Below are 27,306 nucleotides of genomic sequence, written 5' to 3'. Positions count from 1 at the left end.
TAGTTGGTGATCATCTATTTAAAAGTTATAGTAATAACTATAGTAATAATAGTTAACATAATAAGTAATAACTTATAGTAATAAGTTCCAAATGAGACCAGTCAATTTGTTGTTATTGTTGTTATTCAGTCACTAAGTCATGTCCATTTCTTTGCCATCCCGTGGACTGCAGCACACCAGGCTTCCCTGTCATTCACTGTCTCCCAGAGTTTGCTCAAACTCACATCCATTGAATCGATGATGCCATCCAACCATCTCATCCTCTGTTGCCCCCTTCTCCTCCTGCCCTCAATCTTTCCCAGCATAATGGTATTTTCCAGTTAGATGGCTCTTCACATCAGGTGAGCAAAGTATTGGAGCTTCAGCTTGAGCACCAATCCTTCCAATGAATATGCAGGGCTCCAGTCAATATATTTGACTGTTTTTGTCCAAACTCAGTTGGAAGCTAAGTTTGAGAGGGAAAAATGAATTTAGCATTAATTAGAAATTTGCTTCAGATGGTGACTGCAGCCATGAAATTAAAAGACATTTGCTCCTTGGAAGAAAAGCTATGACCAACCTAGACAGCATATTAAAAAGCAAAGACATAACTTTGCCAACAAAGTTCTGTCTAGTAAAAGCTATGGTTTTTCCAGTAGTCATATATGGCTGTAAGAGTTGGACCATAAAGAAAGCTGAGTGCTGAAGAATTGCTGCTTTTGAACTGCGGGGCTGGAGAAGACTCTTGAGAGTCCCCTGGACTGCAAGCAGATCCAACCAGTGCATCCTAAAGGAAATCAGTCCTGAATATTCATTGGAAGGACTGATGCTAAAGCTGAAACTCCAATACTTTGGCCACCTGATGCGAAGAACTGACTCACTGAAAAGACCCTGATGGTGGGAAAGATTGAAGGCAGGAGGAGAAGGGGACGACAGAGGATGAGATGGTTGGATGGCATCACCAATTCAATGGACATGAGTCTGAGCAAACTCTCAGAGCTGGTGATGGACAGGGAAGCCTGGCATGCTGCAGTCCATGGGGTTGCAAAGAGTTGGACACAACTGAATGACTGAACTGAACTGAGAAATTGGCCAGGTGAATATGGGATGTGAGGGGACAGAGAATCATTGAGGCTTTCAAATTGATTATGTAATCTGTATTCCCTCCAGAAAATACTCTATACCCCTTCCCTCAGGAGGGTGATCTTGCCTTGAGACCCCAACAAGAAAAGCACATCAAAATACACTAGTCCAACAAGAAGATTTCCAAGTCTAGGTTATTTAATCTTAAATAATGTTAAAGTACATCAACCACCCAGTCTAAGTCAAGCTTCCATAGGAACAACCTGTGGGAAGATATGCCTCCCAAGGGACTTGTATATGTACCCATCTCATTTTAAGATGCACCATTAAAGTGTCACAACCATGTACAGGAGTATCTCCTGTCTATCAGATGTACTGAAGTATGAAAGGGTGGGAAACCATCATTCAAGAACATCTACAACAAGTTACGTTGCTTCTCCTCTTCCCCAAAGAACAATAAGTAGTAGATGTTGGAAACGTGCTGTGCATTTGTGTCATGAATTTTCCCCAGAACAAAAGAATATTTTGCTCCAAAGCAGCCATCAATTTTTCCATAACTGGTGAAAGAACATAGGGTGGCTTTTTCCATTCCTTGTCTCCTCATATCTATGTTTTTATACACATGTATAACATATATGTGGACCTCGGCACATACATGTGTGCCTATACACAGACACATTGATAAATTTCCCGCCGTGGCACTCTAGTACCAATTATTAAGCATTATAATCCATTTTCCAATAAATACTGTAGGAGATAGACCAATGTGGATATGCCCTATTAGCCTACTCAGGATGAAATCAGAAGCACTTAATATTTATAAAATAGTGAACTGGAATACTAATCCTCACTTCTAAAAATAAAAATAAAAATAGGAGGAAACCCCATGAGCACTCTTTAAGTCAAAGAATCGGGTTCAGTAACTCTTAGCTTTTAGATATGTGCTTACGTGACACACACAGAGTCGGACTCGACTGAGCTGACTGATTACATGACATCCAACTTAAAAAAGGGAGAGCAAAGATCCCATTCCTCAAATTAATATCAGAATGCTTCTTCTGGGTTAGGGTCATCAAGATGAGGAATAGGAGAAAGAAGAATTTAAAAGTCACAAAATAATGACACCAAGAAACCGTATGCTTTATTTTCCATCTTCCTGCAGACATACAATGTCTTCAGTGAGGACGTCCTGGAGTACACTGGCCTGAATCGTCAGTTTCTCTTCCGACGCTTGGACCCCTTCACACTCTACACCCTGACCCTGGAGGCCTGCACCAGGGCGGGCTGTGCACACTCGGCACCCCAGCCTCTCTGGACGGAGGAAGCCGCCCCCCACTCTCAGCCGGCTCCCACCATCCAGTCGGTGGGCTCCACCAGTGTTGAGCTGAGCTGGTCGGAGCCCATTAAACCCAACGGAAAGATAATTCGCTATGAAGTGATTCGCAGATGCTTCGAGGGAAAAGCTTGGGGGAATCAGACAATCCAGGCTGATGAGAAAATTGTTTTCATAGAGTCTAATACTGAGAGGAATACATTTATATATAATGACACAGGTCTGCAGCCATGGATGCAGTGTGAATACAAAGTCCACGCTTGGAACTCAGCTGGCCACACCTGCAGCTCTTGGAGTGGGGTGAGGACCAGGCAGGCACCTCCGGATGGCCTCTGTCCACCTGAAGTAGCCCAGGTATCTGTGAATCCTCCCAAAGTGCTGATTGCCTGGGTCTCTCCAGAACAGCCTAATGGCATCATCCAATCCTACAGGCTGCAGAGAAATGGGGTGCTCTATCCTTTCAGCTTTGATGCTGTGACTTTCAATTACACAGATGAGAAGCTGCTCCCTTTCTCCACGTACAGCTATGGGGTCACAGCCTGTACCAGTGGGGGCTGCTCTGCCAGCACGACCACCAGCATCACAACCCTTGAGGCTGCCCCTGCAGGGGTCCACCCTCCAGCTCTGAGGACCATCAGCGCCACTCAGATAAATGTATCTTGGTCCCCGCCATCGATTCAGAATGGAGAGATCACTCAGTATTTACTCAGGTTGGATGGGAAAGAGTATCCCGCTGGGCAGAACCTGACTCTGTTGGTTTCCCACCTGCAGCCTTATACGCAGTATAATTTCTCCCTGGTGGCGTGTACCAAGGGAGGCTGCACGGCAAGCGTGCCAGAGTCTGCCTGGACAATGGAGGCCCCACCACAGAACATGGACCCTCCAAAACTGCAAGTTACAGGCTCAGAATCCATAGAAATCACCTGGAAACTGCCCAGAATCCCAAATGGCCGGATCAGAAGCTATGAGCTGAGGAGGGATGGAACAATTGTGTACACCGGCCTGGAAACTCGGTATCATGACTTTACTCTCACCCCAGGTGTGGAGTATGGCTATACAGTGATGGCCAACAACAGCCAAGGGGGTGTTTTGAGTCCACTTGTCAAAGATCGAACCAGCCCCTCAGCGCCTTCAGGGATGGAACCTCCAAGATTGCTGGCCAAGGGCCCTCAGAAGATCTTAGTGACCTGGGACCCTCCAGTAAGGACAAATGGTCATATTGTCAACTATACCCTCTTCATCCGGGAGCTGTTTGAAAGAGAAACAAAAATGATACACATAAACACAACTCATAATTCCTTTGGTCCACAGTCATTCACGGTAAACCAGTTGAAACCATTTCACAGGTAAGTAACTAACCCGGGTTTACTGAGAACAAGCCACTGTCTCTTTCTATTACATGAACCCTTGGTCAGTTCCAATGAAGACCAAGAGCAAATGTGTGATGTCCCCCAACCCCTCATCCATTTAACCATCCAAGTAGACTAACCACATCCTTATTCAGCCCAAAGCTGCTTGCATAACTTCTAGAGAGCAAAAGTCTTGCAGGTGACATTTTGAGAGTCAACTGTTTAGAAATGTCTGCAATTCATCACAATGTATGGAACCAAGTAGCAGAGAGATGCCATCACTTCCCTGAGTCTGGTCCCCCCTGGAAACATGCCAGCCCCTGGGCAGTTCTAAGAACACGAGTGGGGTTATCTGACCTAGGCTCTGAGGAAAAGGAGGTATTATTTTAAACAATAAAACAAGTAGCAGGCAATGAGAGCTGTTGCCAGCCAGGGTTGGACTGATCCAAAATTTGTTCTGGAGAGAGCACTCCTTATTGAATCCAACACATCTTCCAGGAATGATGAGGCTCCTCTGACTATTTCTGTAGCTCCTTAGGATCCCCTCAGCTCTGATCCCATAGTTTCTTGGGACAGTGACACTTTGCCTGCTCACGTTTTGTCAGTGGTCCCCTCTGGATTCTCTGATGAGCACAGCTGTGTGTTACTTTCCACACAAAGGAATCTGGCCACCGGTACTCTTCCCATAGCTTAAAGAATTGCTTGACTTTTTTCCCCATCATATTTTAGGTAACATGAATCCCCAGCAAGAAAAGTAATAAAAAACATTTTATGCTTAAAATTTAGTAAAATGAACAGAACCACTTAAAAAAATTAAAGGCTGGAAAAGTGTTGATTTCCAACTACCATTCGTAAAATTCAGCTATTATTATAATCTACTGATATGCAGATTAGATCTCTCCTACAATTATCTCTGATATATAGTGCTGTTGAAATGAAACATTTGCAGTCCTGTGCATCTCCTCATGACAATTATTTAGGGTCACATTAAATATTAAACAGTAATTAAAACTTCCACAGGTATCTTCCGTAGCTAATCCGCATGCTGTGTGAGCTGGCTTTTATCTTACTCTGATGCAGGGTATGAGAAGGGTGCATGCTAGCTGCAGAACTATACATTTTATCCTGGCGTCCTCTTTACATGACTGGTACCTGCGCATTTTAAAGATCATATCAATTTGCTCCCCTTTGAAACTCTTACTAAAATATATTTCTAAGGGGGGAAAAAAAATTTCCAGATGTGAGAAGGGTACTTTACCCAGCCTGAAAAAAAAGAAAATCTTATTTTTCTGAGACACTTAGGCATTTAAGACAATGAGAGATGTCCCTTGACTGTCCACTGTAACTGAAGATGTAAGTGACATAAATGACTTAAAATATCAGTGGAATATTACTCAGCCATAAACAGAAAAATGTAGTCATTTGCAGTAATATGGGTAGACCTGGAGGGTATTACGTTTAGTTGAAATAAGGCACACAGAGGAAGACAAATGTTGTATGATTTCACTTACATGTGGAATCTGAAAAAACAAGTGAACAAATGTAACAAACCAGAAACAAGAGAAGAAACTAGTGTTTCCAATGAGGAGGGGGGTAAGGGATGGGCAAGATAGATGAAAGGGGGATTGAGAGGTGTAAACTACTAGGTATAAAATAAAGAAGCTAAATGGATGTAATCAACAGTGCAGGGAATGTTGCCAATATTTTATAATAATTTTATGTAGGATGTAAACAGTGAAAACATCAAATCATACACCAAAAATAAAAGGAAAATATCACTTCTATATGAATTTGGGATTTATATCATTCGGGGTTTTCCCAGCAGATTAACATTTACTGAATACTACAAATTAGTGTGTCCTCCTTGGGGTACCCCCAGCTGGTCAGGAGGAAGAAGGATCCTAGGAACTAAGAAGCAGAAAGAATCTGACCCAGCCTTTTTTAATCCCCACAAATAATCCAGAAAGCAAATATTCCATATGTGAGAAATCAAAACTGATTCTCAGAATCACTTAGAAGTCTGATGCACTATTCCCAGCTGTGATTTGTTCACCAGTAAACTGGCAGCCTATCATGGTGGAGATGGGCATGGGAGGAGGGGAAGGGAGGGGGAGCAGAAAAGGGAAGCAAGAGATTCCCCAAAGGGAGAGAAAACTGTAATTAAGAAGAGGGGAGGGGAACAGAAAGAGCAAGAAAGTGAACAGAAGGCGGGCATTGTCTGGAGGAGGTAAAGCAGGAAATAGAAGAGGGAATGGCCAGAAGCTAAAATAAAATAAATAAAGGGAGAAAGGAAGGTGGCTGGGGCTTGAGGGGAAATTAGGGGTGTCATAAGATCCGCTGGGCATGGAAAAGAGGGGGAAAGCACTTATTTGCAACCTCAGGCACTTAACACTAACAAAAGCTCCTTTTGTTGAAAGGGGAAAGTCCCTGATATGTAAATAGAGCTTTCCCAGTGGCAGGAGACCGGCTCTGAGGCAAAACATAATTGATTGGTTGAGTTTAACTAGATGGTGATAAGGTGTCTCCGTGATTGATAATCTGGTGTGTAGCTGGGTTAACTTTGGCCCCGAAAGGTCTCTGTGTGGTGTAAGAGAGCCTGTTCTAAGATGTTGGGTATCAGGTGAGGGGATTTATTACCACGGAGACCTTTACTCCATGACGTCCTTTCCTGACCTGGGATTGTTCCCGGGGAATCATTTAGCTCCAACTGCAAAAGGAGGAGGAGCCCAGGGGTGCTGAAAATGCATTCAAATTCCCCGGATCTGTGTTCTTCCTCCCTGTAGTAAGCAATTCCACAGAGTACCAGAATTTTCCTGAAAAGTATCTTGAAAGTGTATTGATTCTGTGCATTCCTGTTTAGGGAAGAATTGTGGCCACCCTTTCCAGACAGATGAGGATCTTTGCTTTAGTTTGGAAAGCCAAGAGGCTTGAAAATGCTCTAAAACTTCCATAGAAACATGACTTTGTTGACTTTGAAAAGGGCTCATTATAGATAAGGATAATTATAGGTATCTGTCTTCCCCTCCAGCCCCACCAGAAAACACTTGGTCTTTTAAAGAGTCTTCCCATTAAAACAGATTTTGCCAATAATGGGTCATTTCTGCCTTGTGTCCTGAAGGTATGAAGTTCGAATCCAAGCCTGCACCAGGCTGGGCTGTGTGTCCAGTGACTGGGTGTCCACAGAGACCCTGGAGGTTGCACCGCAGCAGCAACCCCCTCCCCATCTAGAGGTGCAGATGGCTCCAGGGGGGTTCCAGCCCACCGTTTCCCTTCTGTGGACAGGACCCCTCCAACCAAATGGAAAAGTTTTATATTATGAATTGTACAGAAGACAAATAGCAACTCAGCCTGAAAAGTCAAAACTGGTGCTAGCCTATAATGGAAGCTCAAGCTCTTTTAAGGATGTCCAACTACTGCCTTTTACGGAGTATGAATACCAGGTAAGAAGTGGGTGTTACCAACTCATTCTCAGATGGTGGCCACAGATCAGTGCCTACTTGAAGAATTGCTTGCTGTCTAAAAAGCCACTTAAAGAAACATGGGGCTTAAGGGGTTTACTAATATTCTTTTTTTAATATAAATTTATTAATTTTAATTGGAGGTTAATTACTTTGCAATATTGTATTGGTTTTGCCATACATCAACATGAATCCGCCACAGGTATACACAGCTTAAGCAGTAAATGAGGGAGGAAAAGGAATATTCATTTGCCTTCTTCGTTTACTTGATTCTTGGTCCATGTGATACATGCTTGTTATTCCCAGGTAGATTTCAGGTGAAGTATTAGCATTTCTTATTAATGAGGTGGTTTCTATCATTAAGCTTCCTTCTGTCAGTGTTGCCTTCGCCACAAATACTCCTTGTGAAAAGATCACTTTGAAGATAACTCATGAATTGTAAAGAGAGAAAATAAAATCTAATGAGCAAGTGTCTCCAGCGCCTGTGCTGAGAAAAGTGTGGAGGAAACAACTAATCTGTGCATGAGGATGAAATAAGTTTTGTAAGAGCACAGCCTAAAAAAAAGAGGACTTTGCATACCCCAAAAAAGCCAGGTGGAGAGGGCAATGGCACCCCACTCCAGTACTCTTGCTTGAAGAGTCCCATGGACGGAAGAGCCTGGTGGGCTGCAGTCCATGGGGTCGCTGAGGGTCAGACATGACTGAGTGACTTGACTTTCACTTTTCACTTTCATGCATTGGAGAAGGAAATGGCAACCCACTCCAGTGTTCTTGCCTGGAGAATCCCAGGGACAGGGGGAGCCTGGTGGGCTGCCATCTATGGAGTCGCACAGAGTTGGACACGACTGAAGCGACTTAGCAGCAGCAAAAAGCCAGGAATTAAGAATACTCTGAAGGTATTTTGAAATCAATAGAAGACTTCCCTTAGGTTTGTTTTGTTTGCTGTCACAGTGCATTTGCAGTTTTCTTGTAACAAGCAGCCCCAGTTCCTGTGCGGGAGTGACTCCCTCCCTCTGCTCAGGCTTTGGGCTTGGTGGCAGTGTCAATCAACATGTCAGGCTGTCATGTAGCCGAGTGGTGGGCACCTGAGTCATATTCAGCCCCTCAGACTTGCCTGGGGCTTGATCTTCAGCAAAGTGACTCAGAATTTTCAAAGGTAAAATATCTCTAATTTCAATCCAAAAGCTTTCCTTATCCTTGCCATTTCCAAGCCTGGTTCTTCAACTGTTCTTTTAATTACACATCCCTTGGTATCTGAGGGTGGGTTTGGCTCCAGGAACCCTACAGATACCAAAATCTGTAAAAAATGGCATAGTATTTGCATATAACCTATGCACAGCCTCTTCTGCAATTTAATTCATCTCTAGATTATTTATAATACCTAATACAATGAAGTGCCACGTAAATAGGTGTAAATACAGTATAAACGTTATGTAAATAGCTGCAGGCACCTGGCAAATTCAAGATTTATTTTTTGGAGTTTTTGTCAATTTTTTTTTTTTTTTGAATCCATGGATACAGAAGTCATGAATAAGGAGAGCTGACTGTGCTCCCAATAAACTCCCTTTTGCTTAAGTCAGAATCAGCTTCTCTTGCTTACAGTTTCAAAGGAAGCTTGCTGAATGATGCAAGCACTATGTGCCAGGCAGAAGACCAAGTACAATTTTCTAAGAGAGGAAACTGAGCCTCTTAAGGAAACTAAGCCAAGAGCTTGCCATAACCAGAAATAATAAAACCACAAAGTCACCAGGAATATGGTGAGCAAATCAATAGGGACAATGACCAGAGGTAACATTTTAAGTGTGAAAGGAATATGTTTTAGGCCAGTAATGTATGGGACAAATTTCCCAGTGAAGTTAGTAAGAATTGAGACTATAAATTTATTTTTGAATGGTTTGGAGAAGTACACGGATAGAAATCCATAACCCCTTGTTTGTAATCCCAAATCTAAAAATCTCTTTAAAACAAGTATTTATCTAGGTTTGGCACAACTCATTTAGCAGCAAAACCCATTCTAAACAAACCTGAAGCTATTTATAGCATTTATTTATCCAATTTAAAGTGAATATTTATATATTTTACCTCAGAAATATAATGTTTTATTACAAGAGCATTCTGGGGCCATTACAAAATATACAGTGTGTGCATGTTATTAACTCCAAAACTTACAGAACAGTTATTTAAAAACACATCAGTTCCCAAGGGTTTACGGTAAGGATTGTGACTTATGTCATGGAGGAACAAAATACACATTGATGCCACAGCTGGAAACAGAATTTGTTTAGAAACAGCTAGAACCTATGTAGCCATCCCTTTGTGCTTTATCATTATCTTTACAGGAAGGTGTCAAGTTATCAGAGACTCTTCTGTCAACTATCTAGTCTTATGAATAAAATTATCTAGTTTTATGAATAAAACTGCACCTTTGTAAGAGAACTGGATGGCATCAGCATAAGATACTGATATTTGGCCTCGCTTCTGACAAAGCTAAGTGATCCGTGGATCCTAAGAGTGAACCTGTGATTATAGCTTCTTTGGCATCAAGTCTCAATGAGTTAAGTAATTGGCTGCATCATCTGTAGAGTCTTATCCGAATTTTCTAAGGAATGGTAAACCCCAAGCATGTGCCTTATCTCTGTCAGTTTTCTCACTGTTGGAGGATGGAGGGAATGAAATGTGCTCACTGAACTGAGAAGGTGTCTTGAGACCAAAAAATGAAACAAGCTTCTCCATAGACTCAGTGGATCAACTTATTATATTTATAGGCTCAGCTGGTAAAGAATCTGCCTGCAAGGCGGGAGACCTGGGTTCGATCCCCAGGTTGGGAAGATCCCCTGGAGGAGGGAAAGGCTACCCACTCCAGCATTCTGGCCTGGAGAATTCCGTGGACTGTATAGTCCATGGGGTCTCAAAGAGTTGGACACGACTGAGCGACTTTCACTCACTCACTCACTCACTCACTCGTGGCATGTTCGGGCTTCCCTGATAGCTCAGTTGGTAAAGAATCCCCCTGCAATGCAGGAGACCTGGTTCAATTCCTGGGTCAGGAATATCCACAGGAGAAGGGATAGGCTACCCACCCCAATATTCTCAGGCTCCCCTTATGGCTCAGCTAGTAAAGAATGTGCCTGCAATGCAGGAGACATGGGTTCGATCCCTGGGTTCGGAAGATCCCCTGGAGAAGGGAAAGGCTACCCACTTTTGTATTCTTGGGCTTCCTTTGTGGCTCAGCTGGTAAAGAATCTGCCTGCAATTCGAGAGACCTGGGTTTGATCTCTGGGTTCAGAAGATGCCCTGGAGAAGGGAAAGGCTACCGACTCCAGTATTCTGGCCTGAGAATTCCATAGACTGTATAGTCCATGGGGTCACAAAGAGTTGGACATGACTCAGTGACTTTCACAGGGTAGGATTGGGCAGGCAAAGACCCAGAAGCTTTGGCAGCTGTACTGTGTATCATGAAGGGACCAATGGGACAATATTCTAGTTAACCTAGCGTAGGGGATACGTGCTGAGAAACAGGATGTGCATTTCTAAGTCAGGGTTTATGAATGGGTAACTAGTTTTGTTACCTATTAGAATATTCATTGAAAGGACTGATGAAGCTGAAACTCCAAAACTTTGGCCACCTGATGTGAAGAACTGACTCATTGGAAAAGACCCTGATGTTGGGGAAAATTGAAGGCAGGAGGAGAAGGGGACAACAGGGGATGAGATGGTTGGATGGCATCGCCAACTCAATGGATATGAGTATGGGCAAGCTCTGGGAGTTGGTGATGGACAGGGAAGCCTGGTGTACTACAGTCCATGGGGTTGCAAACAGTCAGACATGACTGAGTAAACTGAACTGAACTAGTTTTGTGAGAACTGATTTGGAGAATAACAGAGCACAGAGGCCTCCTGGTCCTAATGATTATTAAACAATATATTAACTACAAGCCCTTGATGACAGAGAAGTGATTCACTGCACAGTACAGTCCTGGGTAGGGTCAGTGGAAGGACAGGAAAAAAATGTATGAGCTCAATATGGTGTCAATGATGCTAACAGTCATACACTCACCAGGAGCTAAGAATAACCAGGTACCAAGGGACCCACATTTCAGAGGAGAGATGAGTTAAGAACCTCAGGCTATGCTATTATGTAACTGTTACTACCAGCCCTGTGTCATGGTCCTCCTCCATATTCACTTCACCCAAATGAAATTATTTAATTTGATTTTCATTTGATTTCTAATTTGTATTTACTAGCTAATCTCATGCTATATAGAAAGCAGGGGGGGAAATCTAGCCTATCAGCCCTAAAACCCAGTTCTTACAAGAAATATTTTGAAAAATATAGATTAAATGCCAAAATAAATGAACTAAAATATTGGATTTATTTAGCCTGTGCAAATGCTGAGTCTTTATAGATCCTGAGTTATCTTACAGAAGTCATTTAGGAAGTAATGTACTAAAAGAATTGATTTCCCTTTAACAGAGAACATTTTGTCTTTGAGATGAATTTGAATTGTTTTCAAACCTAAGGGTTACTTTTCTGCAAGTTGCTTTTGAGAAAGCACCTTTATTGTCCTAAAATCATCAGTTTACCCACCATGCCAGTGATTTGACTGACCCTCCTACAGAGGATTGTGTTTTGAAATAATCTGTATAGTTGTAGGAGATGAAAACAAAGAACTTTGAAACTGCCCAGAGATAGAAACCTATTCCATCAGAAGCATGGTGATGATCTATGGTTGGGTAGGTGGCCATCCACCTGATGTGCCTAGTGGGTCTCAGATGGTCTTCCATTATTGTATTCATACCTGGTTTTGAGTTAAATCATTGATGGCAGCTTCAAAAATTTAGTTATGTGGGAAGAAGAAGACAGTATTCCCTATGTTATCACATGGAGGGGTCCTGCTACTTGCCACTTACAAACTCAATTACATGCTCACAAATGTCAGTAGAAAGGAAAGATGCCTTTAATTAACAATGTAGTTGTATACCTCTGATTGAGACCTGAATCCACAGTCTTTTAACTGATACCATGCCTGATCTCAGGTTCTTAATGTCTGTCTCGTTGCAGAAAGAATTCAGTGAGAGACAAAGTGACAGGTAAGAAGTAGATTTATTTAGAGAGAAATACGCCACAGAGTGTGCTCCATCTCAGAAAGTGAGAGACCCTGAAGTATGATGTGATTAATTTTTATGAGCTGAGTAATTTCATAGGCAAATAAGTGTGGGGGGGGGGAATATTCTAGCTATTTTGGGGAAGGGGATGGGGTTTTCCAGGAATTGGGAATCCCACTTTTTAACCTTTGTGGTCGGTCTTGGATCCGTCATGACATCTGTGGGTGTGTCATTTAGCTTGCTGACATGTTACAGTGAGCATTTAATGAGACTGAAGTTCCACTGGAAGTTAAATCTGCCATCTTGGATCTTGCTGGTTCTAAACAGTTTTTTTTTTCATGTCCTAGCATAGTGTCATTCTTTTAAATGTTGTGCCCTGCCCCCTTCCCTCTTATTTCAAGAATGGCAGCAATCTGGTAGACTTAGCATCCCCAAATAACTGTCTCAGAAGATTCTGTTCAGTCATGAAAACTTTTAATGTCAGATAATAATTGACACAGAGGGTCAGAGTCTTTGTCCCCTGCTGTGAGCAGGCTTGTGATCGTCCTCTAGATCTTATCTTGTTCACACAGTCTGATCACACAGTTTGTTCAGGAGATTACTGAAGGGGAAGCTAGGGGAGAGACCTGGTCATCTGTTCATTACTTAGTCTTCATTTCTATTTCTTTGATCTAAGGAAGGAACCAACAAGTCAGGCCAGATATTGAGTGATCAAAAGATTTGAAAGATGTGTTTGGGCTGGAGTGGAGTAGAGCATGGAAGCGCTTGCTTTAAAAGTTAGTTACAATATACCTTTGCTGAAATAAGAAAAGTGGCTTCCTGCTGAGGATGCTTTCCTGCAAAGAGCTGCTGACAAATCCCCATTTGTCAGAACATCAGTCCATTTCTGTGGGATTAGGGGTGAAGTTCTATCTTCTGTGATTTCTTCATGCTGATACAGGGCACTGTATTCTCAGACAGAGAGGAAGATGTCAGCATGGGTCTAGAGCATCTCTTTGCTGACTGTTTTCGTTGCCCTCTTACACATACAGACAGAGCAAGCTGCAATTATTATGATACCTACAAAGATATAGAGTAGTAATGTTAATGCCATTCCCTTGAGACCAGTTCTTGGAATTGTACTAGCCACAGATTCAGTACTGCTCAAGATGGAGTAGCTTATATCATGGCTCCAGTCAGATCATCACGCAGTTAGCTTTCTTCTTCCCGGGACTGCTGTAAGAATATCTGTAAAACAAGTCAGAAATATGCATCAGACTCTGAGTCCATGACTCTGTTGTCCTAATCATTTACTGTTCGGTTTGGTACTTGGATGGGAGGAGGCCCTGCAGGGTTTTGCTCCAGTTCACCTCGTCTATATTAATTCTTTGACCTGATGACCAGTGATAGACCTCTGGGCAAGAGAATAGTGCATGGATAAATTCTGATAAGCAGGAGGGTCAAAAAGTATCTGGAGAAAGAGATTCTTACTGAGAGGGGGAGAATCATTTGCTACAGAAGATATGGGAGGCAAAATGGTCACCTCATAATGACTCATGTAACCAATCTGGGAAGTAGCATTGTTGAAGCAGGTAAAAGCTGTGTGGCTTTACAAGCATTTCCAAAGTTTTCAGTAATACCTCAAAACTGAATACCCTAAAGGTAGTAGACTCAGGATTTATAGTACAAAAGGATTGCCTAAAGAGTGCATTCAGGGTGCAAATACCCAGGGGTGGGGGTAGAGATTCCCAGAAATCTGCATTTTTACCCAGCAGCTTAGATGGTCTACATCCTCTTTTTTTTGAGAAATACCACCCCAGAGGGTACAAGGATGTTGCTATGCTACTTAAGCTCGATTTTCAGGTGCTGATTTCTTAAATCAGTGGTTCTCATCCCTGACTGCACATTAAAATCACCTGGGGAACTTTAACAACATTCCGGTTGCCAAGGCCCATCCCCCCTGTAGTTCTAATTCTGGGGTGGGTCCAGGCATCAGTGCATTTCAAAAGGTCCCCAGGTGACTCTAATGTACAACCAGGGTTGAGAATTATAGTCCTAAAGAATCGTAAACTGATTGCCTAAGTAAGTGAACCCAGCTCCCCACGAGTGCCTAATTTACATGATGATAATTGATGGCCAGCCTATTTACCTTGGTCTGTCCATGACTTTCCTGAATCAGAGTTCTCTTTATTGTTTTGGTATGAAGCTGGAAAGAGGAACAGAATATATAACCTGCTAAAGCTCATGTCTTCAATTAATCAAATAATTTCATTTGCACTTCCTCTTGGATTTTGTTTGGTTATGGTTATTTCATTTTGTTTTGTTGCTCATTTGGGAGGGCTGGATTTTGGTGAGAAGAGTTAACACTGACCATTATTGAAAATGGGAATTTTCTAGTTTGATTCATTTCAACACAGCTTCTAGATTGCTGGGTTTCATAAAACAACAGAAGATCTGAGATATAAATCACAGAAATTTGGATTTTTTTTTTTACTTTAATCTGAATATGCTTTTTTTTTTGTTTTTTAGTTTTTTATTTTTTAAATTTTAAAATCTTTAATTCTTACATGCGTTCCCAAACATGAACCCCCCCCTCCCACCTCCCTCCCCATAACATCTCTCTGGGTCATCCCCATGCACCAGAGAGAATTAAAAGCTTTGGATTCTATTCCAGCGTGTGTTTAGAGGTGCATCTGCCGGGCCTATACTGCTTCTGCTTTGGCAGAGAGGCCCCAAGCATGCTGTATCCTGCGTCAGACATAGACTGGCGATTCAATTCTTACATGATAGTATACATGTTAGAATGCCATTCTCCCAAATCAACCCACCCTCTCCCTCTCCCTCTGAATCCAAAAGTCCGTTATACACATCTGTGTCTTTTTTCCTGTCTTGCATACAGGGTCGTCATTGCCATCTTCCTTTTGAAAAAGATTTATTTATTGCTGTGCTGGGTCTCTGTTGCTGTGTGAGGGTTTTCTCTAGTTGTGGTAAACAGAGGCTACTCTTCATTGCCCTGTGCAAACTTCTCATTGCAGTGGCTTCTCTTGTTGCGGAGCATGGGCTCTAGGGCCTGTGGGCATTAGGGTGTTGACTCAGTAGTTGTGGCACTTGGACTTAGTTGCTGTCTGGCATGTGGGATCTTCCCAGACCAGGGATAGTACCCGTGTCCCCTCCATCTTCCCCTCCATCAGCAAGCAGACTCTTAATGAGTAGACCACCAGGAAAACTCAGAAATTTGGAATTTAAAAAATATATATTTCACAAGGATAAATGGGCTGACTTTGCTGAGTGATGAAGTGAAGGTTCTCATCAAAGAATAAACATTTGTGAATTTCAGATACAATTTTGTTTACCAAAACCCAATTTTCAAACAACTCTGCAAATGTGTGAATCGTACCTAAATGAGATGCCTCTTTGCTAAACGAAATTCTTCCAGTGCACAGACCTTTTCCTTAAGTAGAGATTATAGGCTTGCTATGCTACAAAATACTTACACGTCTGCTAGGATTTTTTTTTTTCAAAGACAATACTCATTTCTATCATTAATGCTTTCAAAATTGGGATATACAAATATATATGATATAAAAGCTCCACAGATTCTATGTGGGGAAGTTCTTAATTGTTCAGCAAGCAAATTAAGATAGTAGTCTATCCACAGGCTTCAGAGAGGGACCTGGGTGTGTGTCTACTTTTATAAGAAGCTTCAGCTTTGGCCTGCGGGGAGAGAGCCAGTGAGTGGTTCTCAGTAATTGCGCCTTCATATTCATGCACCCGCTTACGGCAACGATGACTCATCATGGATTTACGAGGGCTGTCATAGCTCCCCTTTCATTGAATCCTGCTGTCAGTGACTTAATTAGCTTTCCTGAAACTTCCCCACTTTGACAGATTTTTTTCCATAAGCACCCACACACACGCAGGGTCTCTGAAGGCTTCTGGGGCCTCGTGACTGGATGACTGAGACACGACAAGTCAGCCTTGGAGGAAATCCCATGTGTGACTCACTGGCATGTGGGTCTAATCTCTGAGCCGCCCAGAGTGGCAGTCTGCTACTTACTAACAGACCGACACTGCCCCCAAACAGTTCTGTCCAAGGATTTATGCAGGAGAGGCTGGGAGGAATGGCTATGGGGGAGATGAACTGGGGGTTCCTACTGTTCCTGCCCCAGCGGCTATGTGACGACTCCAGGAGGGGACAGTGGAGACCTTCTCTGCACCAGCCCCCATGGAAGATTCCCACAGTGTGGGCGACAAGCTATCAACAGAAGGGAGGAGCAGGAAGGATGGCAGGTTTTAGTTTTTATCCCTATTTCTGGATCCTTGAGCAAATTAACTTCCTTCAGCCTTTCCTCACCCGGGAGTAGCAGCTCTTTCCAGTTCTAGATTCTGGGGCCCTAAGTGGGGGGTCATCTACAAGCACACGCTTTTAAGAATTCTCATCAGGGACTTCTGTGGCAGTCCAGTGGTTAAGATTCCGTGTTTCCACCGCAGAGGGCATAGGTTCATGCCCTGGTTGGGGAAATAAGATCCCACGTGCCTCTCAGTGTGCCCAAACAAACAATAAAATTAAAAATTCCCATGAAACATTAGCTTCTCTTGATTGGCCTTGGTCATCTATAATTTGAAAATCTCACAGAATACCTGCTGACCCTAAGCAACTTGATTTTCTAATAGTATTTAGGTGTAAGTTGTATCAAAGCATGTGCGTGTATAAACAGCAAGGTCCTATTGTACACACAGGGAGCTATATTCGGTTCCCCTGTCGTAAACCATCATGGAAAAGAATATGAAAAGGAACACACATTTGTATAAGTGAGTCACTTTGCTGTATAGCAGAAATTAGCACAGCAATGGAAATCAACTATAATTCAGTACAATTTTTTAAAAAGTCAGTGAGGCTATGAGACCAGCTCATATACTAATAGTCATGTCCTTGTGCTTAGTCGCTCAGTCACGTCTGACTCTTTTTGACCCCGTGGACCGCAGCCCTCCGGGCTCCTCTGTCCATGGGGATTCTCCAGGCAAGAATACTGGAGTGGGTTCCCATGCCCTCCTCCAGGGGATCTTCCCAACCCAGGGATTGAACCCAGGTCTCCCACATTGCAGGCGGATTCTTTACCATCTGAGTCACCAGGGAAGCCCAAGAATACTGGAGTGGGTAGCCTATGCCTTCTCCAGGGGATCTTCCTGACTCGGGAATCAAACTGCAGGCTCCTGCATTGCAGATAGATTCTTTACCAGCTGAGCTACCAGGGAAGCCCAGTCATTTCACCACCAAAATGGATATATGGGAAGATCAGTAGCAATGTTTCTGAAACCTAGTTCTGAAACCTAATTCGAATGAATTAGAAGTATATTGTAAAATATAAATGGAAATACATAACAAACCTAATTTATTTAGTTCACTAAATAAGAGTCCCACGTAGGTCCTTGAGAAAATTTACATCATCCATATGGTATCATAACTATTTTGCTATAATTGGTAGAAAGCCAACTTTCCCTTAAACGGAAGACAGTTGCTTCTGTTCACCTGACTGGGAAAGGGACTAAAGATGTTCCTTGAAACCAAGGAAAAGGTGCAAACACTTTTCTGTCTCTCAAGAATCTCTCTCAAAATGCAGGACTGGATGCTGTTAGATTCATCCCTTATCTCCTTTCTTTGCCTCAGATTGTCTTTATTTGGCTTCGTTCCACACCAAACTCTCTCCAGGCATCAGAGAAAATTACTACCCCAGTGCTTTCTGACTCAAACCTTCTCTGTGTTTTGGTTTCCTTGTCTTTGAAATGTGGGTAGAAACACCACTGAACTCCTGGGCTTGCTTTGGGATTAAATGTGTTGATACATGAATGTGCTTAGGTCAGTACCTCATACATAGAAACTATTCACACAGAATAGTAATAACAGCTAGTATTATAACTGTCCCACCTGAGTGGAAATGATCTTGGGTGGCCTCAGCCTGCAGTGGCTTGAAGCAGGGTTTCAGCTCCTGGCCAGAGATTGAAATTGGCCGGTGGCAACGAGAACCCTGAATCCCAGCCACTAGACCTCCGGGGGCCAGTGGCCAGTGAAAAGGTCCTGGCCCATCAGCTGTGTAGAAATGAATTTCCACATAGAGATGGAAAGTAGTGAAGCAAGTAAAGTGTTTATTAGAGGGAAAAAAAAAAGTACAGTGTGTGTGGATGGACACATGGGTAGGCTCAAAGAGAGCTGTACCATGCATACACCCACATCTTTTAGCCAAGATGCCTTCCAGACAAGAGGCCCATGGTAGTTGACATTACTTACTATGGGGTGATGCCCCTCCCTTTTTGACCTCCAGGGAGCCTTTCTGTACATGTGTAGTCAGGAAGATCTCCTTGACTTCAAAAATGAGGAATATGTGGTCTTTTATCTCTAATCTGAGTAGAGCTCTACTTCCTCTTGGAAGAGACATCAACTGTTCAGTCTGGGGCCCATCTATCTCCTGCCTCAGTAAGGCCTTCTCTCTCCCTCTATAAGTCAATCAAGGGCAGGAATATTTTGTTTTTTAATTAATTAATTTTTGGCTCTGCACTGACTTTTCTCCAGTTGCAACAAGCGGGGGCTACTCTCTAGTTTTGGGTCACTGGCTTCCCATTGAAGTGGCTCCTTCTATTGCAGGTACAGGCTTTAGGGCACGTGGACGTCAGTAGTGGCAATGCCCAGACTCCAGAGCTTTGGCCCAATAGTTGTGGCACGTGGGCTTAATTCCTCCTTGAAATGGGGGATCTTCCAGGATCAGGGATGGAACTCATGTTTCCTGCATTGGCAGCGGTTTCTTTACCACTGAGCCAACAGAGAAGCCCGAGGACAGAACTCTTAGACATACTAACACCTGGTGCCTTCTTGTAAACAAGAGGATGGAGAACTGTGGTGGAACAGACCTGGGCATGAGACCCCCCCCTCCACTCAGGGCTTCCTGGGTGGGAGAAACCTTTAGCCAGAAACCAGAGCTGCCCCAGCGCACGGAACACAGCAGCCCTGCTACTGTAGAATAGTTAGAATCCTCGTGTTCTCTCACATTCGATGCTCTCAACCATCCTGTTCTTCCAGGTGAAAATACTAAGTGAAAATCATGCAGGTTGAGAAGATACTTAAGTTCTCATAGCCTCACTTGCTCATTAAAAGATGGGTGCATAATGAGAACCCAATTTTGTGTGTGGAGCAGGATGCCTGCTGCATAGTAGAGCCACCTCCCCACTCTGCCTTCATTGTTCAGTTACTGAGTCCTGCTCAACTCTACCACCTCATGGGCTGCAGCACACCAGGCTCCTCTGTCCTCCACTGTCTCCCAGAGTTTGCTCAATTCAGGTCCATTGAGATGATGATGCTATCTAATCATCCCATTCTCTGCCACCCATTTCCTTTTGCCTTCAGTCTTTCCCAGCATCAGGGTCTTTCCTAGTGAACAGTATGAAGGCTATGACACTGGAAGATGAGCCCCACAGGTTGGAAGGCGTCCAGTATGCTAGTGGGGAAGACCAGGGGGCAATTACTAATAACTCCAGAAAAATGAAGCAACTGGGCCAAAGCAGAAACTGTCCTCAGCATCTCACTAAATAAAAGAAGGAGGTACTTTCTTGCAAGAGGGAAAAAGAGGCAGGTTAAGAAAACTCTTATGTCTCTCTAACAGTCATTAATACAATGTTAGAATGCAAACATCTCTAATTAAGAGCACAGTTGGTCCTGAAGATGTGATGCTCCTTTGATGAAAGAGTTCAACCTTTCTTGTCCTTGCTACTGTCTTCCCAGAAAAAGAATAACATGTCCATGTTTGCACAGCTAAGATTCTCTCCAACTCTGATAGTCTGATTCCGCATTTCTGTGACTAGCGACATGCTTCAAATTGTTTATTTTCTTGTGCCATCACTCTTAACTCATTCCTTTCCTAAGCATTTTTTTTTTTTTTGGTAGTACATTTAGAGAAAATTCATTGAGCACATTGTCTGTTTGGCTTTGGACTTGCATTTAATTAAGTATGAATCCCACTAACGTATTTCTGACCAGTATGGAGGCTGATGTTTGGTTAGTTTCTCCCATGAGATGTAAGCTGCTCCCACCCACAGTTCCCGCAGCTCAAGGTCTTAAATGATTTATTGATATTGCCTGACTCTAGCCGTGTGTGTGCTCTAAAACCCTAGAGCCTGAGTGCCACTGCTTAGACTGAAGGCCATCAGGACATTTCGTGAACAGAAATCTGAATTCTGCCACTTGGTGCAGGAACTGTGTCCTTTTTTGCCTTCAGTTTTGTATTCCAAGAGGAGGTCATTTCTACCTGTTTGTATGAGAGCACACAGGAGCAATACTGGTTCACATGTATGCAGACCCCTGTTCTTTTTCTGTCCCTCAGGGTGTCCCCTAGGACTCTATTCCTAAGCCCCTACTATCGGCAATCTCTACATTGCCTTTGAGACAAGTTACTCATCTGAAGACGGGTTGTTTCTCACCCTCCTTCAGACCCAGTTTATTTAAGCCATGTTTGATCCTCATATCTCTTGTTGGAAGCTTCTTTGCTGGACATAAAGCATTCAATGCAACCAGATTTCCTCTAAGCAGATGTCGATAATGTAGAATTCTGACCTGCCCCCGTGGCTCTTCACAACTGGTTCCTGCTCTGCAAGGTAGCTGTAAAAGGAGAAGGCTGTCCAAAGTCACCTGAAACTTAGGTCCTGTACGAATATCCAGGAAAGAGTGAGACGTATTTCCTTCTTCCCCTTTAGCCTCTAAGCTGAGAATTTCATAACTTGTCATTATTAAGCACCCACCAAGTTCAAAGTGTGTGTTGAGTTGCTGGGATTGGAACTAGAAGCTAAAAACCATGGACTCTACCTCCCAGGGGCTTAAAGTTTAGTTAATAAAGTAAAGAAACACACCCATGAACAATGTACTCGTAAAAATACATGAATGGTAGTGCAAGCTGTGAAGACAGAGATCTGAGTGACGGCACAACAGACCTAGGGAGAAACAGACAGGTCCTCAACCAGGAACAGCACAGTCTCCACACCAAACCCTCCTGGACATGCTCTTTCCACTCTGGCTGGATCATCTTGAGGAGCATGGGTAGTTCCTTGATATTAAAGATTGAATATCATTCCATAGGGGTTTCCCAGGTGGTTTAGTGGTAAAGAATCTGCCTGCCAATGCAGGAGATGCAGATTCAGTCCCTGAGTGAGTAAGATCCCCCAGAGAAGGAAATGACAACCCACTGCAGAGTTCTTGCCTGGGAAATCCCAGGGGCAGAGAAGGAGCCCAGTGGGCTACAGTCCATGGGGTTGCAAAACAGTTGGACCTGACTGAGTGACTAAATATCATTATCATTCCATAGAGACTATTCAGTCTCACAAAAAAATGCTCTTCAAAATCTCTCCATCCTTATGAGCAAATGCCTCTCTTAGCCTACCCACTGTGATTGGTACCTGGGAAAGGTTCAAAATGTTCTCCCCTTTGTCAATCAGGATTTCAGCAGGAAGTAGCATACTCCCAAACATGCATTTAAGGAAAATTTAATGAAAAAGCTACATATGAACTGTGGGCAGGGTGAAGAGAATCAGCAAGGGATGTTGACATACCTAGGGTCTAGCCATCATTGGGAGCTATTACCTTACCCTCTAGACCTAAAGGGGCAAGGGGAATAAGCTGTTTCTGTAACCCAGTAAATGCTATAGCCAGTGAGGAGGGGCTGCCCTGGAGAAGCTGTGTCCATGGAGAAGGAACACAGCCTGTTGCCAAACTGGGATGCCAGAGAGAGAGAAGGAGAAAGTGACAACTCTCTCTTTTTGTAAAGCAGGCCACCGAGCAGAGAAGGGCCGAGAATGGATCTGGAGGCAAAGAGAAAATACCCCAGACATCCTCCATACCCCAAGTGGGTGCTGTTTCTCACCCAAGTTATGACAATGCCTTTCCAGGAGAATTCTTTCTGGGCTGGAGGATCACCTGGCAAGCTTTGGCTTGCCACTCTATGATTATTGATAAAACACTCAGTAAATCTAAGTACTTGGACTAATGGTTTATTTCCATTACATTCCAAACATCTTGATCTCTATGAAGCTGTCACATCTAGAAAGAGTAGCAAAAATGTTAACATATTGAAGTAAATCAGATGCCTTCAATGGAAATCTTTAAGAAGACGGTCAAGGCTTTATCTTGTAAATTGATTTATCTATCTGTTAATGTATCTGATCATTAGTAAGATGCCTATAAGTGTCTAGGAAACTGAACAGTTCTCTCCCAAAGGCATATTTGCAATGAAACTGGAAACAAGATTCTTTTCTTTGAAGAATGCATTCCCTTTCTTCACTGCTTCCTTTTTATATATCTTGAGTTATTTTTGAGAAATTTTAATAAGAAGGTAAAGTGGAGGATACCATCCGATCAACAAATTTTGATGTAGAAGCAATATTCTGAAAAGCCAGGCTTTCATTTATTCTAACCCTCAGAGTTCTAGAGTGGAGAAGTACCTGGAGACAAAGACACAGAGAGATATGGGTTGACCTCAGAATATGGTCAGAGTTTTCAAGTCTATTGTTGATCCATAACAGCTAAATGGACCCAGAAGTGAATTAGAGAATTGCTATTTAGTCTCACTTTCTCTAGGAAGAAGTCATATCCTGACTTTTCACGCAAATATAATAAAAACCATCATTGTGTATTTAGTGCTCTGTACTGCTAAGGACTCTTAAAAGTTTTCCATGCATTAACTCATAATAATCATCTGAGGCAAGGATTATTCTAAATAACAACCCTTAGAAACCCTTAGTTAATATGCCCAAGGGTACAGCTGGTAAGAAAGAACTGAAATTTGAACCTAGAATTCAAGTTCCACAGACTGTGTTCTTAAATTCACCCTCTGGTTGCTCCAAATTGTGTTTGTGTACAGCTCTGGAGCTTTCAAAATCTTAGTAAAATATTTATAAATGTTCTTATCCTCTACCCCATTTCTCAAAATTTATATCAATTTTATTGCCCATAAATCTCAAAATAGTCCTGTGAGGTAGATATTATTTTTTCCATCATAATCAGGAAACTGAATGACTGAGCAAACTGCCTAGTTCAGGAAATGGCAGAGTCAGAACTTGAGTCCAAATGTTCTGACACCAGATCCCATCATTGTTCTGCTGAAACATAGCGTCCTCAAGTCACCCCATCAAGAGCATGAATTCCTGACCCTGCAAGGATAAACTGACTCAGGTTGTAATCTGGGCTGCAGGACTTATTGTCACTGTGTCCTCAGCCAGTAATTTACTCTCTAAGCCTCAGTTTCCTTACCTTTAAAATTGGGATGAAAAAAAACTTAGCTTAGTATTTTAGTTTTACCCACCAGAGTTCTTGACCTCCTTAATCAATAAAAATTGATCAGAGGCCAGGAAAAAAAATTCAGACAATGCTTTATTGGAGCCCCTATAGCAGGTGGAGCAAGAACAAGTAAGTTTCCCTTGCTAGCTCACTGAGCGTAGGGACAAGCTGGTTCCTTATACGGGGTGAGGGTAGAGGTGTGTCCAGGGTTGGGTTAGAGGGGTGGATTAGGTGGTCTTCCCACCCCTTTGGTGATGTTCAGTTTTAAGCCAACTTTTTCACTCTCCTCTTTCACTTTCAAAAAAGGCTCTTTAGTTCCTCTTCACTTTCTGCCACAAGGGTGGTGTCATCTGCATATCTGAGGTTATTGTTATTTCTCTCGGCAATCTTGATTCCAGTCTGTGCTTCATCCAGACTGGCATTTCCCATGATGTACTCTGCAGGTAAGTTAAATAAGCAGGGTGACAATATACAGACTTGACATATTCCTTTCCCAATTTGGAATCAGTCTGTTGTTCCATGTCCGGTTCCAATTTTTGCTTCTTGACCTGCGTACAGATTCCTCAGAAGGCAGGTAAGGTGGTCTGGTATTCTCACCTCTTGAAGAATTTTCCACAGTTTGTTTTGATCCACACAGTCAAAGGCTTGGCGTAGTCAATAAAGCAGAAGTAGATGTTTTTCTGGAATTCTCCTGCCATTTAAGTGCATTTATATGGATTTCCCTAGTACCTCAGCTGGTAAAGAATCTGCCTGCAATTCAGGAGACACTGGTTTGATTCTTGGGTCAGGAAGATCACTTGGAGAAAGGATAGGCTACCCACCCACTCCAGTATTCTTGGGCTTCCCTGGTGGCTCAGATGGTAAGAATCCACCTGCAATGTGGGAGTCTTGGAGTCAATCCCTGGGTTGGGAAGATCCTCTGGAGAAGGCTACCCACTCCAGTATTCTTGCCCAGAGAATTTAATGGACAGAGGAGCCTGGTGGGCTATAGTCGACGGGGTTGCAAAGAGTCAGACGTGACTGAGCAACTTTCACTTTTACTTCATACATGTTTGGAGCAGCAGGGAAAGTATTTGACTAGTACTTGCCTCTGTATAACAGGAAGTATTGTTTCAAGCATGACATGTAGCGGCAGGTATGGATACTGTGATGTTTGCGGTCATTTCCACCACTTCACTTTAGGGCTTCTTTCTGCGAAACAGCCAGTCTGTGCAGAGTTCGACAGCAGCCTCAGGGCAGTATCTCAAACACATAGAAGATGTGTCTATCTAGGACCTCCTTCAGTAGAAAAAGCAGAGAGCTCAAGCTTTTATCTCACATACCTGCATGACAAGGCTGGCCCTACCACTTACCAAGCTATGTAAGCGTCTCTGGGCCTCTGTTTCCTTGTGTGTAGCTGGTTATGATGCTGATAGTCCCTCACAGGATGTTGAGAGGATGAAGTAAATCAGCACATGTAATACCCTTATACAAGTATAGTTGCTCACTAAACCCACGAACTACTTTTACATATCCTCCATGAGAGCTGGACAGGACTGAGTTCCTGGTTTCTCTCAGGGAGAGCAAACACAGCAATTAAAGGGAGTATGATAAGTTCCAAATTTTCATCATCAATCATTATGAATGTCAAATGGAAGCTAATTTCAGTATTCTCCACTAATATGGAAGCCAGTTTTCCTCTTCTTACATTTTAGAAAAGAGCCATTCATATTTATTGAGCACCTCCAAAGGACATGGCTGTGTGCTGAGCAGTAGTGACAGAAGACATCCATTTCCAGTGTGGAAAATGTCTTGTAATCTCTTTACTAGCTTCACATCTCTGAATTTCAAAAGCACCAGTAGAAGGGAACACAATGTTCTGCTGTACCCTTCTTCCCCTGGGTCCCAGAATTCAATTAAAATCATGTTCCATCTTGCCTGATGCAAAGTGTTTTAGATTAAAGGAGCCTGGAATGCAAGGACCATATCTGTAAAAGCATAACTATAATGGACCCGGCAAAGCACCATGCAAACAGAGATGCTGAAAAAACTCCATTTGATGATGAAAGAAAATCAGATAGGTAGATGGTTAAACAGATAGCTACCCAGAGCTTTCCAGCCAGTGATTCCTTTATGAATGCAGCCTGCAGGACTGTTAATGAATTTTTTTAAGTCTTATCATCATCATATCATTTCAGATTTATTGCCTTCTCTTTTAAGTCTCTCTTAACCTCAGTTCTGGCAAAGCCTATTTTGGTGTGTTGCTCTTTGAGCATACTCAAAACCCATGTCAAGCTACCCTTTAAAAAGGCATTGGTGTGAATGCCATGGGAAAATGTACTCCAAGGTTGCAGATGAATTGATATGATTTCCTTGATTGTATCTTTTTATTTATGAGGCATAATTTATGAGCGCTGGAGAGCAAACTGCAATGAGTGATGACTAACTGCAGCCTAAGTCATAAATCAGGAGCAGTGAAAGAAGAGGTGATTTTGATCGAATCTATTGAATTAGCTGTTGGCCTTAGCCAATATAGGTATCGGAAAGACCTTTTTAATATCTATTTGTCTCTCCTGGGAGTATGATCACAATCTCATTACATGCCCCTAGGAAACAAATAATTTAATTGTTTGCCTGTTAACATGTAACCTATTTACTCTTCTTATTAATTACTGGCATGGCTGTTCATGTTGGACTCGTTTGTTTCTGATGTGAATTGTCATGAAAATATATTCATATTCTCCAGTTTTTGTGAATAATGTTGGATCGCTAGTGCTGCTTGATGAAACAATATTGTTGAAATGTTTCTGTTTTATCAAGAATTGCCATTTATTCCACAAGGAAGTATGTTATAGAATATCACAGAAGTTGCAGAGAACTGAAAAATTCCTCCGTGTATTAATCCTATGAGAGTCACAGTTATACTTCAACTTGTAATAAACAGCCTGGAAAAAAGTGCAAAATCTCAAAATGCTTCAAGGGTAAGGACAGCTACTGTCACTTACAGTAGGAGTCATCAGATAAGAGGGGTTTTGTGAAAGATTACTGGCTGAATTTGGTTATTCCTATGTGTGTGTGTTAATCGCTCAGTTGTGTCTGACTCTGCAACCCCATGGACTGTAGCCAGCCAGACTCTATTCCATGGAATTCTTGAGACAAGAATGCTGGAGTGAGTTGTTCTCATTTCTCCAGGGGATCTTCCTGACCGAGGGATTGAGCCTGAGTCTCCTGCACTGCAGGCAGATTCCTTATCTTTGAGCCACTAGGAAAGTCCCATTATTCCTATGGTCCATTTTTATATGGAAAATGATAACAAATACATGACCAAGTAGACATCAACTGGATACTAGCAGTATAGAAAGCATTGCTAGGTTTGTTCTCTTGGTCTTATCAAGACTTGTAGCATTTCCTCAACCAAAAGAATCATAAGGTATTTTTTATAATTAAGAAACCCTTAAATTTTACAATAAGAATTTCTCTTTGCACTAAGACTGCACGTGGAAAATATTAGTCCTGGGGAATGCTATTTGAGAAAGTTATGAGCCATTGAGTGAGACAAACCATTAAAATGAAAACTACAGTTAAGCATGGAAATTTTGCTAAAGAATAGTTGCTGCTGCTGCTGCTAAGTCGCTTCAGTTGTGTCCGACTCTGTGTGACCCCATAGACTGCAGCCCACCAGGCTCCCCCGTCCCTGGGATTCTCCAGGCAAGAACACTGGAGGGGGTT

The 27,306-nt window shown here is 42.6% G+C and overlaps 1 protein-coding gene across 1 annotated transcript in view; it reads left to right on the top strand.

Moving 5' to 3' along the window:
* The window catches only part of USH2A (usherin), a 983,289-nt gene that overhangs the window by 894,242 nt on the left and 61,741 nt on the right, over positions 1 to 27,306 (top strand). The window contains exons 64-65 of the mRNA XM_060396021.1: positions 2,225 to 3,741; positions 6,863 to 7,184. Coding sequence (XP_060252004.1) covers positions 2,225 to 3,741; positions 6,863 to 7,184 — 1,839 coding nt within the window. The remainder of the gene's footprint in view (positions 1 to 2,224; positions 3,742 to 6,862; positions 7,185 to 27,306) is intronic.

This window comes from Ovis aries, chromosome 12 (genome assembly GCF_016772045.2).
Source record: "Ovis aries strain OAR_USU_Benz2616 breed Rambouillet chromosome 12, ARS-UI_Ramb_v3.0, whole genome shotgun sequence".
Lineage (NCBI taxonomy): Eukaryota > Metazoa > Chordata > Mammalia > Artiodactyla > Bovidae > Ovis > Ovis aries.
This window is presented reverse-complemented; position numbering and strand designations above follow the sequence as displayed.